A 14,591-nucleotide genomic window follows, 5' to 3' on the forward strand; every position below is an offset into this window, starting at 1 on the left:
TTTTCTGTCTTATTAATAATTCCAGGACAGAAGAGCAGTAAGGGCTAAGGGATTTTCCCAGGGTCACAGAGCTAGGAAATGTCTGAGGCCAGATTTGAACCCAGGTCCTGCTTCAGGCCTGGCTCTTTATCCACTGGGCAACCAAGCTATCCCCTCCCAGGGCTTCTCTTTTGTGTCCTGAAGCCAGAATTTTTTTTAAATTTAATTAAGTTTGTATTTAAATTTTTTAGAAGTCATGGTCAAATGTTAAATGAACTCAGATCTGTGGCATTACTTGTCCTATTCCTGATTTTTTTTTTTGAAGATTTTATTTAGTCAATTTAGAACATTATTCCTTGGTTACAAGAATCATATTCTTTCCATCCCTTCCCTCCCCCCACCCCTTCCTGTAGCTGATGCACATTTCCACTGGGTTTTATATGTATCATTGATCAGAACCTATTTCCTTATTATTGATATTTGCACTGGGGTGATCATTTAGAGTCTGCATCCCCAATCATATCCCTGTCGACCCATGTGATCCAGCAGTTGTTTTTCTTCTGTGTTTCTACTCCTGCAGTTCTTCCTCTGGCTATGGATAGCATTCTTTCTCATAAACCCCTCCGAATTGTCCTTGATCATTACACCGCCACTAATGGAGAAGACCATTACATTCGATTGTACCAGTGTATCTGTCTCTGTGTACAATGTTCTCCTGGTTCTGCTCCTTTCACTCTGCATCAATTCCTGGAGGTTGTTCCAGTTCACATGGAATCCCTCCAGTTCATTATTCCTTTGAGCACATAGTATTCCATCAGTGAAGCCAGAGTTTTTAAAACACAAAATAAAATACAGAGTATTACAAAAGGAAACCAGTTCTTTTGAATTAAGCATGTCCTTTTTTTCCCCCATTCAATTTCATGGCTCCCTTGAAATCTCTCCAGGGTCTAGGGGATGTCCATGTTTCTTTCCAGCTCCTATATTGTATGTTCTGTGAAGGTTCATGGGCAGGTCAGGGTATTACTTCTGGTCCCAGAGAGGATGCAAGACCTTTTTAGTGCCCTGCCCAGGACATGAGTGTTGGAGGAGGTTCACCGCCTAATCTGTGGAGCCAGTTTTTCTGCAAGTTGTGTTGTGACAGTGTGGCTCAGCCTGGACCTCATTGGTGTGGGTCAATCAAGAAGCAAAGAACCCAGAGCTTTGTTTTCTCTGACATCTTCTGGGGGAGAATTGTTGTAAATGTTTTCATAGGATTTTAAAGCTAGAAAAGTACTTAGTCATTGAAGCCCAATCTCTTAAGTGGAAGTTTATTATGAACCACCTGAGATGTGGTTGGGAACTAGATTAAATGATGTCTGAAATCCTTTCTAGTCTTGGGTTTCTCTGAACTCCTTCAGAAAGGAATTTAATTGACAGAAGAACAACAGAAGAAACTCAGGACCAGAGAGGGGAATGGACTTACCCAAGGGGAATCAGTGAGTCAGAGGCAGAGTGGGGTCTAGAGCCCAAGACTTCTTGTTGGGATTGACTTGGATGAACTCTTTGTTGTTCCTTTGTTGTTCCCCTGCTGACTGTGATAGTCTGGCCTTGTTCCACCATTTATTTCCTCCATCCAACCCCAGGCTAACGGGTATCCCTCCTGTCTTCTATCTGGATAGTTGAGGAGCCAATGGAAGGTAGTTAGCCATGTCCTCAGTCACTTCATGTCAGGAAACATGAAGAGCTTGAGTCTTTAATTCAATAGAATTGATTTCCTTTTGTGATACTATTTGAGGGACTTTGGTCCTAAAGTTAAAGATAGGGCGCAGACCCTCTTCTCTGAGGGGAAAGGATGGTGTGCAGAGAAACTGATAAGCAGGTGCTTGCAGTAAATAATGGGATCTATTTGAAGGGGAGAGGGAATGTCAGGGAAAGCCTCAGGGAAAAGGTGGCATATAATTTAGGTTCTGAAGGAAGGAAAGGATTTCCTCCTCCAGAAATAAAGGGAAGGGGTCAACTTAGTGCCTCAGTGGACTCTGAGCCAGGCCTAGAGATGGGAAGTCCTGGGTTCAAATGTAGCCTTAGACACTTCCTAGCTGATTGACTCTGGGCAAGTCACTTAACCCCCATTGCCTAGCCCACTGCTGGCGAAGTATTAGCATGCATGCAAAGCTGGCACCCGAAGAGTTGCTTCATTTCTCCCCCCTTCCCAGTGCCTGAGGACATTTTTTGCATGCCCCACTTCATTGTCCAGCCACCTAAAGCAAGCACTTCCTCCCTCTCCTCTTTGGGGTAATTTGGGGGGCTTGAAATTGCAGTCTAGGCACACAAACTTGAAAACCTTTACCAATGCTGGCCTAGCCCTTAGCACTCTTCTGGAACCATTGTACAGGACTAATTCTGAGATGGAAAGTTTTGGGCGGGGGTAGAAGGAGAGTGAGAAGGGAAGAGGAAGAAGGGGAAAGGGAGAGAGAAGGAGAGGGGAGAGGAGAAGAGAAGAATCTATTGCAGTCATTGGGTCTGGAAGGATCAAGGCATGAGATGAGGAAGAAGAGTAGTCCAGTTTAGTTGAAGCAGAGAACCTCTGGAGGGGATTAACATCAGATTAGGTCAGAGCCAAATCTTGGAGGGACTTGAATGCTTCCATTGGGAGTTTATATTTGATTCCCTGAGTAGTATCTGTGGCCGGCCACTGGGGCCTTTTCCACTGGTGAGCTCAGTGTTATCCCTTAGGTCTGCCCCTGCATATATGGAAGAGCCTTAGGCACTGGTGTGAGCTTGGAGACCTTTAATCATTTATTTCCATCAGCTTTCTTTAATCATCAGATCTGATTAAACTGCTTCAACCGCAGGCATTTTTTGTTTTTGTTTTTAAATAAAAACCCTTACCTTCTACCTTACACTTAATGTTATATATTGGTTCTAAAACAGAAGAGTGGTGAGGGCTAAGCAATGGGGGTTAAGTGACTTACCCATGGTCACATAGCTAGGAAGTCTCTGAGGTCAGATTTGAACTCGGGACCTTCCATCTCTGGGCATGGCTCTCAATCTACTGAGCTAGCTAGCTGCCCCTTGGCAGGCATTTTTAATGTAGTGGAAATAGCCCTTGACTAAGCAAGAATCAGAAGACTTGGGCTCTGGTTCTGGCCCTGCCACTTAGCACACAGCTCCCCTTCTAGGCCTTCTGCACCAACGTTCTTGGTGTGCATTTGTTGACCAGGTTCTCTCCACTCGTATTGTGGCCATGAAAGCCTCCCTCTGTAAACTGTCCTCCTGCACTGTGGCCCGGGTCTGTGATTACCATGCCAAGCTCTTCCTGATTGCCATCAGCTCCACACTGAAGTCGCTGCTCCGTCCTCATTTCCTGAACACTCCAGACAAGAGCCCTGGTGACCGGCTGACTGAAATTTGCAGCAAGATCACTGACGTGGGTAGGGCTTTGTCTGGTGCTCTTTCTCATTTCTCACCTCCTTCTCTGCTTCCTTCCCAAGAGAACTGTGATTATTAGAGCAGGTATAAGCCATTATGTATTTATAAACACAAACATATTGTGATTTCTCAAAGATTATTCCACAGTGAATTCTTGTTGACAAAGAAAAATAGTTACGTGAAAATATTCAGTATAATAACTGAAGGGTTAAATTTGGGCGGGCGGGAGTTTGAACAAAAGCCAGTGCGCAGTTTATTAAATGTAAAACACTTAGTTTATTATTAGGAAATATGGATAAGAAAGAGGAAAGTGAAAGTAATCCTACAGCAGCTTGTAGCTATACCCCAGATCCCAATCCTAACTAAATTTTTCTAGAAAACCCTAAATCTATCTGCCTCAAAAGGCAGTATCTTCTGCTAGGCCTAAGCCCTCGCCTACTCTCCTATTCTCTATCTGGTAATGTAACCACTATCTATCTACCTCATCTACCCAAATTATTAATAATTAATAGGGCTATTAAGGCCTTAGTCTGTTTCCAGTCAGAGAATGCTAGCAGCACACCTTCTCCCCAGGAGAGCCAGAGACAGAAAACCCTTTGCAGCTGTCACCAACAAGCGGCACAGCAGGGGGTCTCCTACTGAAAAAAACTTATTATTTCTTTTTCTCTTAAATATAAAAAAGAAAGAAATAATAAAAACTCTCTTAACATAACCACATTCCAAACATGTATGCAGCATCCCACACCCATTGTCCCACACCTCTCTGCCAAGAAGAGGAAGGGGAGTCTCATCTTTTCTTATAGATCACTTCTGGTCTTTACACTGATTCACAATTTGGCTTCATTTTAATATTCTTTTCATTTGCATTGTTTTGGTCAGCATGTGGATTATTCTCCTGATTTTCCTTGGGTCAGTTCATAACAGACTTCCTACATTTCTCCAGCTTTCTTATATTCCTCATTTCTCATTTTACATGCAGCCCACGTGGTCAGCCATCCCCCGGATAAGGGATGTCCCCTTTGTTTCCACTTCTCTGCTCTCATAGAAGGGGCTGCTGTAAATAGTTTGTTATAGATGGGGTTATTCTTGAGGTAGAGTCTTGCCGTGGAATTGCTGGGTCAAAGGGGCTCCACAGAGTGTTCACTTGTCTCACCTGATTCCAAATTTGTTTTCTAGAATGGTAGTTCAGCTTGTTGCCCCTCCCGCAGTATGCTAGGTTGCCTGTTTTCCCAGCCCCTTCAGCATGGATCCATAGCCAGTTTTTATCCTCCTTACCAGTTTGCTATCACCCAGAGTGCTTTTATCTCACATTGCATTTGACTGACAGGGTGGCCCTTTATCAAGCCTAGAACCTGTCCCAGTGCCTCCTTTCTCCAGGCCAAGTGATTGCAAAGACATAAGGAAGCTCACACTTTCCAAACCAATCTGGGATGTCTTTGTGGTAGATTAAAGCATTGCAGTGGCCTGTTTGGGAACATGACCTTAACCCTCTGTCCTCTAATACAGGGGCTCCTGCAGGTGAAAGCTGAGCCATGGCAGTTAGGATGAGTGGAGGCTCGTTCTGTGCCTGGGGGGGGAGTGAGAGAGCCGGCTCCACTGAGGGAGCCATGCCATGGGAGAGACAGACAAGGACTTCTGAAGGTCTTGGGATTCAGATACTCTGTTCTGTGATCTCAGGGCCCTTCCACATCAGACCTCTTATGTTCTAAAGGCCATTCCGCTTCTGACATCCCACAACTTTTATGATCTGAAGCTGTGCATCTTGTTTGACTGATAGATATCGATAAGGTGATGATCAACCTGAAGACAGAAGAGTTTGTGTTGGAGATGACGACTCTGCAGTCCCTGCAGCAGCTCATCCAGTGGGTGGGAGACTTTGTGCTCTACCTCTTGGCCAGCCTGCCCAATCAGGTGAGCAGGCTCTGGCCTCCCTGACCTCAGTCATCCTAGCCCACCGTCTGCTCTCACCTTCCTTCCACTTTGATGCTCTCTGCCAGGATCATTTGTTGGGACATGAATCCCCAGGAATGAGTGATAGTCAGCAGCTTTGGCAGGTCTTGGGAAGTCTCAGGATATAGGCCCTGGGAACAGTAGGCCTCTTGGCCTCCCAGATCAGCAAGTGCTGCCTCAGCTCCCCTCAGCAGAGTCCTCAACCACCACTATTCATCCACTCCCAAGAGGGGAACAACATGATGAAAGCAGGGATTTGGGAAGATTCATAGCTAATGTGATTTTAAAATTTTATCAGGGGTCTCCTGTCCGCCCTGGCCACAGCTTTCTACGTGATGGTGCTTCCCTGGGCATGCTCCGAGAATTGATGGTCGTTATTAGGATCTGGGGCCTATTGAAACCAAGCTGCCTGCCCATTTATACTGCGACCTCTGACACCCAGGATAGCATGTCTCTCCTCTTCCGGCTCCTGACAAAACTCTGGCTCTGCTGTAAGTAACACATTGAAACTCTCTGCTACGCAGGGAGAGCTTTTTCTGTAAGGAAATGGGAAGTGGTATGGGTGAGTGACTTCATGGTCCAGGAAGCTCAGAGGGAATGAATTCCAGTCTAGTCTCTGTCCCACCCTAGTCTGCCACTCCAAGAAAGTCATTTGAGCATTGTTGGTTACATTTCCTCATCTCTGAAATGAAACGTGGCAGATTGTGATATTTGTCAACTATATCTGACATGGGGCTAACAGAGGTTTTTAAGAATAAGTGCAGCATAGGGCAGCTAGATGGTGCAGTGGGTAGGGCACTAGGCCTGGAATCAGGAAGACTCATCTTCCTCAGTTTAAATTCGGCCTCACACAAGCATTAGCTGTGTGACCTTGGACACCTTAATCTTGTTTGCCTTGGTTTCCTCATCTGTAAAATGAGCCGGAGAAGGAAATAGCCAACCACTCCCCAGAAAACCCCAAATGGGGTCATGGAGAATTGGACACAACTGACCAACAGTAACAATTATAGAATGTTAAAGCTGGATGGGACCTCAGAACACAAGGGGTTAGAACATAATAATAATAACAACAACAAATCACTAGCATTTAAATAGCAATGTAAAGCTTATAAAAAACCTTTACAAATATCATTTCATCACAACAACCCAGTGAGGTAGGTGCGTTATGATCCCCATTTTACAGTTGAAGAAACCAAGACAGACAGAGTTTAAATGATTTGCCCAGGGTCCCACAACTATAGTAGCTAACTCAGGCAGGATTCAAACTCAGGTCTTCCAAGATCCAAATGCAGCCTTCTATTCCCTAACTGCCTGATGCAAAGCTAGAAGACTGACACAGGACAGTTGGGATCCTTTGAGATCTCAGCAGGTTAGAATATATGAAATGTAATGTAACTGAATGTTAAATCTATCACTTCAGCTAAAAAACGAATTGCACAGACACAGAATGGGGAAGTGTGACTAGGCATCAGGTCCTGGGGGAGAGGACCAGCAGTTCTGTTGGGCTGCATGCTCACTGTAAGTCAGCAGTGTCATATTGGGCCAAGGAGGGGCCAGGGCCAGGAAGGGGGGCCCTCTGCATCAGCCCACCCCTGGAGGCTTGTTACCTTCCATTCTGGGCACCACAGTTTAGAAGGGCCTTGATTAGCCAGGGTGTTGCAGAGGGCCTGGCAATCAGGCTGTACATGGATTGGCAGAAGGACCAGGCAGCTTAGTCTGAAGAAGAAAAGACTTGGGTGGGAAGCTTAGGCAGGAAGGCAGGTCATCCTTAGCTAACTGAAGGGCTGGCATGTAGAGGAGGCACTAGACTCATCCTGCTTTGCAAGTCAGGCCCAGCATCCCAACAATTAGAATTTTCCCAAAGTGGAATGAGCTGCTTCAAGGACTGTTATGGCTGGGATTCCTCTTCAGGTTAGGGCAGGGGTGATCTTGGAGGTCCCTTTCAAGCCTGATATCTCATATGCCTGTAGAATCTCGAGTGTCAGAGCTGGCCTGTCACACCGGCAGGGGTCTTGGAGAGCCTCTGACCAAATGTCAGCGGGGCAGTGAGGGGTCCAGGGTCACCCAGCTTGCATGCAGTAGAGGCACCTTCCTCAGGGGAGTCTTCTAAGATCAAAAAGTGACCCTGGAGATCAGATGTCAAAGCCTGAAGGACCTTGGGGTAACCATTAGGTCCATCTCTAATTTTGTAGGCCCCAGAAGGGCCATCCACAGTGAGTCAGTGTCAGAGCTAGACTCTGGATCATGTGAACAAATGAATGAAAGCATCCTCTGTGCTGGGCCCAGCATTACCATTGGGGGTACAAATGCAAGCAAACAAATTAATTTTTGCCTTTGATGAACTTAGATTCTGTTTGGGAAAAACAATGCATCCTGGCATCTGGAGAGTGAGGGGAGGCAGGAGCTATACATGCATGTAACAACATGGTTTGGCAATGCCAGGAAGCATCATGGAGGCCTGACTGGGTGCAAAGCCCAGGGATTCAGGCCAGGGTCCAGCTTCTGAGGGGAGGGAGGGTAACCTGGTGAGGAAAGGCCTGGGAAGTGTTTAGAAGAGGGATCAGAAGCATCAGAACATTTGATTTGTCTGCCTGGGAGTGGGCTCAGGAGAACACTCCTGTGTTCTCTTACCCTCCCTCTGGCCCCAGCACTGGCCCCGGCTCAGTCTCATGCGTCTGAGGGCTCAGGTGGGCATTGTGTAGCTGACAGAGGCACTTCTGCTCTCTTTGGATGTGGAGGGACAGGCTTGCAGGTGGTGTGGGAGGGCAGCTCTGCCCTCATCACAAAGCCCTGCTTTCCTCTTCCTGCTTCTGCTCACAGCCCAAGAGCCCCGTCTCCTCCAGGGCCTGGTGAGGAAGTTCTTGTTTCCCGTTGGTCACCAGTCTCTCCCTTCTCTAGGTCGGGATGAGAACCATCCCTCGGAGCCCGATGAGACCCTGATTGATGAGTGTTGTCTCCTTCCGAGTCAGCTGCTCATTCCCAACCTGGACTGGCTGCCCATTAGCGACGGCATCATCAGCAAACTCCAGAGCAAGCAGCTGGTGCGGCTTCAGTTTGGGAAGGCACCAGGGCTGCTGGGCTACGCTGGCACCCCACCCTTCGATGTCCTTGCCAGGTAGGGGTGTGCACAAGTGGGGGCCATAGCTGGGACCCCGGAAGGAAAGCAAGTAGGTTCTGGCTGGTGTAAGGGGGAGCAAGCTATCCTGCAGAGCTGTCTGTATATGGCCAGGCCAGGAGGATTCTGAGAGTCCGGTCCTAACCGGCCAGGAGTCCCCTCTCTCCAGTCTCCCTGCAGCTGCCCCCCACCCATTCAGCCTGGCATGTTTCCAGGGTTTCCTCAGACTGAGCCAGCATGTGCAGAGCAGAGGCTCCGAGACAGCTGGGGACACTGGAGGCAGGAACCCGGGGCTCGGGAATTTAGAAACAAGGAATGTTTGGAGAACTATTTCAGTGTGACCGGCGTCCTTTGAAGTCCCGTGTATTTCATTTTGGGCTTAAATGCACACACACAAACCTGGGAAAGGGGGCAGTGTCTCTGCTTGCCCTCACTGAAAGACCAAGAACCTCTACAGTCCAACATCTAGATAGCAGGTCTGGGCCTTCTTTGCTTCTGCCTCCTCATCTGTATGAAGATGGGGGCGATGCTGGCATTCCAGGAAAGTGTTTTCTTAGTCCTCTAGAAAGAGGTAGAAGGAGGGTTGGGGAGTGGAGGCGGGTAGGAGAGACAAGCATTAAGCACTTCCGGTATGCCAGGCACTGTGCTAAGTGCTTTACAAATAGTCTCACCTGAGCCTGTTTTTATTATTGCGGTCATTGTCGGCACCATTCTGGGGAACCCACCTTCTGACCTTTCCTGTGCTCTGAGCGGGCCATTTCCCGGGTTCTCCTTGTCTCTCTGTGTGCAGGGCCCCTGGACAGCCGAAGATTGACCACCTCAGGAGACTGCACTTGGGGGCGTACCCCACTGAGGAATGCAAATCCTGCACCAGGTGAGTCCCCTCAAACCCAGAGCAGGGGCTGGAATCCTGCTCCCCCGGGCATCTGGGATCAGAGAGGCCCGGCTTTGAATTCTGCTTGATCTGGTTGTATGAACGTAGGCATCAGTCTTTACCACCCAGGATCCAATGAGACACTGTGTGGCCCCCGTTGTAAATGTCCCCTGTGGTCATTAGCGTTATCACTTCCTCCTGGAGGCCTTCCTGTCCATTTTCAGATAGATCTAGAGAGAAGTTTCTTCATGAGGGGCCCAGGCTGCCTGCCTGGATCTTGCCCCATTGGTCTCGGACTCAGCTCTTTTGGAGGAGTCGCCTTCCCTGTCATCTATCCCATCATTCCCTTCTCTTCTCCCCCTAAACTCCCCTGACAGTGTGAAAAGATGTGATAATAGTTCAGATTTCTGTAGCACTTTGGAGATTACAAAGCGCTTTGCCCACAGTGCTGCTGGAAGGTAGGTGCCTGACCTCAGATATTATTGCTCCTGGTTCACGAATGAGGAAGCAGAAAGCTTGTGTCTTACCCCTGGGGAGAGCCATGGTTAAACTTGGCTCAGCTCTGCCGGATGCCCTGAGCCCTCTGGGTGCCGCTCTCCACAGGGCCAGACCCCCTGTTCTCATTCTGATGCTCCTTTCATCCTCCCAGGTGTGGCTGCGTCACTGTGCTCAGGTCCCCCCACAAGGCGACGGCAGTGAAGCAGTGGGAACAGCGTTGGACCAAGAACTGTTTGTGTGGGGGCCTGTGGCGCCGGATGCCTGCCAGCTACTCCTGACCAAGGGGGGCCCTGCAGAGGCCCTGGGCTGGCCCACCTCTACTCTGCCCTTCCCTGCATCCCAGAAGGGACTTGACTCCAAGTGGTGGCCCTTCATGGAGTCTGCAGCGAGCACCTCCCAGCCTGGCATCTTGTAAATATGTTTGTAATGTGCTCTGTACAAAAAAAAGGTCTCTTTTGGGACTTCTTTCTCCTTGATGTCCTAGGCCACTGTGTGTCATGTTTTAGTCAGGAATAGGAACATCTCTCCTTTCCCCCTCTCCCCCAAAAGAAAAGAAAAATCTTGCTTTGGGGAAACTGATGTGATAGTGAAATGGAAGCACCTCCAAAACCCTGACAGTGCTCAGGATGTAGAGGACAAGGGCAGAACTAAGCCTCTGGGCTGACTCTGCCACCATCTTATTGGGTGACTTTGGTTAAGTGGCTCCCCTTTTCTGGTTCTGACTTTTCTCATCTATTAAATGAGGGCCTTCAACTAGAAGGTTGATGGTCAGAGGATCATGGGAATTGGTAAGTCCAGCATTCTGTATTCTAAGCTCTGGCCCAGCTCTGATCTTCTGGGTCTAAAGGGCCCTCCCTACTCTGTTAACCTCTTCCAGGACAGCTCCACTCAGATCTGGAACTAGAAGGAACCTGGGAAGCCATCTCATCTACCTCTCACTGTACAAATGAGGAAATTGAGATTCAGGGAGAAATATGCATTGGAGATGGGAAGAACCCAAGGTCAACCCTGTGTGTGCTCTTTTCCAAACTGTGACTCCTGAAGCTCCCCAGCAGCAAATCCTGATCCTCTTGAGCCATCGGCAACCCCAAGATTCAGATCTGGGATAAGCGAAACCTACTTTGTTTTGAAAGATCTTTTTTTTTTTAAACCCTTACCTTCCATCTTGGAGTCAATACTATGCATTGGCTCCAAGGCAGAAGAGTGGTAAGGGCTAGGCAATGAGGGTTAAGTGACTTGCCCAGGGTCACACAGCTGGGAAGTGTCTGAGGCCAGATTTGAACCTAGGACCTCCCATCTCTAGGCCTGGATCTCAATCCACTGAGCTACCCAGCTGCCCCCGAAAGATCTTCTTTCTGGATTTTACTTTCCCCAAGGTTCCAAGTCTATAACTATAGGGCCTCTATCTGAAAGGATTTTTTTTTTTAAAGTTTTTTTACCCTTTTCAAGTACTTGCTTCAGGTCCCAACCAGCCAGCCAGTCTCTTCTGCAGCAGATGTCTTTTTTTTTTTTGGAAAATTTAATTAGTTAATTTAAAATATTTTTCCATGGTTACAAGATTCATGTTCTTTCCCTCTCCTTCCTCCACCCCCCTCCTGTAGCTGACATGCAGTTCCACTGGGTTTTACATGTGTCATTGATCAAGACCTATTTCCATGTTATTGATAATTGCACTGGGGTGATCATTTAGAGTCTACATCCCCAGTCATATCCCCATTGACCCATGTGATCAAGCAGTTGTTTTTCTTCTGTGTTTCTGTTCCCACAGTTCTTCCTCTGGATGTGGATAGTGCTCTTTCTCATAAGTTCCTCAGAATTGTCTTGGGTCATTGTGTTGCCACTAATAGAGAAGTCCATTACGTTCGATTGTACCACAGTATATCAGTCTCTGTATATAATGTTCTCCTCGTTCTGTGCAGCAGATGTCTTGAGAGGTGGCACAGGATCATGGATATTGAGCCAACCTCGGAGTCAGAGAGGCCTGGATTTGGATCCTGACTGACACGTGCTGGCTAGATGACCCTGGGCAAGTCCCTGACCTCTTTCCTTAGTGCCCCATGCAACTCTGTGAGGGGCAGAGCTGGTGCCCATCAGCACTGATAGAGAGAGCTCCCTCACTTTGAATTCCTCATATTAGTGAAATCACAACGATGGCCTTCTCCCAGACGTCATATTGTCTAATCAGTTCAAGAGACAGTTATTAATCTCCTTCTGTGTACCAAGCTTGGGCTGAGGAAGCAAAGGTTTAACAGAGGCCAGCCTCACATTGTCCCATAGATCTGTGTTTTATAGGCCTTGTTGGGGGTCAGCCTGGCAACACCGAATACAGTAATCAAAACAAAACCAAGCAAACCCAATTCTCTGTCTGTCTCTGTCTCTCTCCCTCCCTTCGTCTCTGCCTCTCTCTGTCTGTTGCTGTCTTTCTCTTTCTCCTCCCACTCTGTTCACGCAGAGTTGTTGTTGTTTTTAAGTTCATGGCCCCTTGTTAAGCACCCTAGCTTTCAAGTTTCATTCTTTCTTTTGTCCTTCCTGGAGTGGAGCCTAAGGAGTGCTGAGTTCCCAGACCCACATACTTATCCTTTTCCACTTAGATTTTAATATCAGCAGGGGAGAGTCCTTGACCCAAGGCTTGATCCCTCCCTTTCCTCGCCACGAGATTAAATTCCACTTGAGTCAATGAGAGCAGCTGCTGTCCCTGAAGTCCTGCTGGAAATGTATCCTACTTGACTGTGAAAGAGAAGACGGCAAGTTCTGTATGTTCTTCTGTGGCTTCAGATTAAGTGTTTCTCTCCTGAGGGCAGTCATTGGAAAGATGTGGCTTGACCCTCACCACCTCTCCCCAACCCTTGGACAGACACGCTCCAGATTAGCTCCTCTCCTTATTCTCTCTTCAGAGAACCTGGGGAGGCAGGAGGGGCAGGGGGCAGGGGCAGGGGCTCATGTCTAGGGAACCCCAAAGCCTCGCATCAGCTATGAGAGCTCTCCAAGGTCTCCATTTCTCTTTCCACCACCTGCTGGGGAAGACAGTTTTTAAGTTTGTTTTTAATTCTTCAATAGTTTTTATTAAATCATTTTATATACTACAAAAAATACATCAAAAGTTGTGTTCTTGTATAGTAACTTGTGTCTTTTTTGGACAGATCTGAGAGAAATTGTTGGAACTTTTTGTTGTTATTATCCTGTTACTTATCTATAGCTTGGACTAAAAATGATTTGGTCATTCAGAGAAATAGAAGGATGGTGACCACTGCTAGAAAATCATCATCCATCAATGAACTCTAATGAAAATGAAATGTGACTGGGAGTTGTTGTGCAGAATAAATTTTGCATTTTTAATCCTCAGTGTTAATAACTCTTTTTAATTAGTTTAAGATGAGAAGTTCTTCTGGAGTTTGTAAAGGGTAAAGTAAGCTCATTTCAACAGAACTTGAACATAAGCTAACAGAAAAGTTGAACTCCGGTCGGGCAATCATGTTTTGGAGTATATTCTTTTTTTTAACTCTTACCTTCCATCTTGGAATCAATACTGTTTATTGGTTCCAAGGCAGAAGAGTGGTACGGGCTAGGCAATGGGGGAGGCGGGGGTTAAGTGACTTGTGTTATAAGTAAGAGAGGGTTATAGCATGAGAGGAGGGTCTGAAAAGAGGGTTGAGCTGAAAAACAGCTGTCAGTCTCTGGGGGTTTGCTGACCGCCAACATCTAGGAGGCTTTGCTGCCACACTGCCTATCTGTTGCTGTTAAGACCTATAATTCTGGAGAAGGGAAGAAGGTCCTTGAACTGAAGTTAGCCTGACTCAACAGCCAGTCAAGTGCAGCTGGTAGTGAGTGAGATCGGAGTCCATCCGCACTTGGGATCTTTCCCTGGGCCCTGCCAAGCTTACCACAGACCAGAACCTTAATATCCACTAAGGGGGCAGGGGGTTAGTACAGAATTAGCTAGAGCAGAGACTGGGAATTTTAGGTAATTGAGGTGAGGGGTAGTGTAGACCAACTCTGTGAAACTCTCCCTGAGGAGACATTTAGCTCCTGGGGACTTTAGTTAGAGAAAGTTAGTATCAGGGTTACCCTATCTCCATTTCAACCTTTCCCTGTCTAATTAAAATACTTTCCCAGTTACTGAGTGGTCTGTGTGTTGATCTTAGACCAGGCTCTGCCCTGGTTTGAGTTTCTGTTGGCCTTTCCACCCATATATACTGGCCCCAAACAATTCATCCTATCCCATCCCAAACTACCTCCCTGATACACTTGCCCAGGGTCATACAGCTAGGAAGTGTCTGAGGTCAGATTTGAACCCAGGACCTCCTGGATTGAGAGCCTGGTCTTATATTTTCAGAAGTTGTGTTAAAAAATTGTTATTACATGTAATTGGGAAAATAAAGTATCTGAAGAAAAAAATAATAGTGAGAATTATAAAAAATGAAATTCCCTGCGCACAAAGAGCTCCTATTCTATCAGGATCACATGTCCAGCGATATATACTAAGTATATGCAGAATAAATACGAGGCAGCTCAGACCCATCACTTCTGTAGGTATGGGCTCCAGACAGAAGGTCCTGCCTGAGGAGGCTGACTCATCTATGTATACCTTTATCCAAAGCATGGATTAAAAATGCTTCCATACAAATCTTACAAATTACTGTTGAGCCATTGCAGAATGTCCGAAGGTCCAGCCATTCTTCCAACCAGTGCCAAATCTGTCCACTTATGCTCTCCTAGTACACATCTCCAGTTTTTCACGAAGATAGCTTATGAGACTATTTTGCTAAA

The 14,591-nt window shown here is 47.0% G+C and overlaps 1 protein-coding gene across 3 annotated transcripts in view; it reads left to right on the forward strand.

Annotated features, from left to right (window-relative positions):
- MED16 (mediator complex subunit 16) overlaps positions 1–13,160 on the forward strand; it is a 41,701-nt gene extending 28,541 nt beyond the window's left edge. For all 3 annotated transcript variants that reach the window (XM_001374835.4, XM_007489392.3, XM_056822265.1), the window contains 6 exons: positions 3,179–3,389; positions 5,165–5,298; positions 5,636–5,828; positions 8,236–8,452; positions 9,243–9,326; positions 9,976–13,160. In XM_001374835.4, coding sequence (XP_001374872.2) covers positions 3,179–3,389; positions 5,165–5,298; positions 5,636–5,828; positions 8,236–8,452; positions 9,243–9,326; positions 9,976–10,102 — 966 coding nt within the window. In that variant the 3' untranslated portion in view covers positions 10,103–13,160. The remainder of the gene's footprint in view (positions 1–3,178; positions 3,390–5,164; positions 5,299–5,635; positions 5,829–8,235; positions 8,453–9,242; positions 9,327–9,975) is intronic.
- Positions 13,161–14,591: the final 1,431 nt, after the last annotated feature.

This window comes from Monodelphis domestica, chromosome 3 (genome assembly GCF_027887165.1).
Source record: "Monodelphis domestica isolate mMonDom1 chromosome 3, mMonDom1.pri, whole genome shotgun sequence".
In the NCBI taxonomy this organism is placed as follows: domain Eukaryota; kingdom Metazoa; phylum Chordata; class Mammalia; order Didelphimorphia; family Didelphidae; genus Monodelphis; species Monodelphis domestica.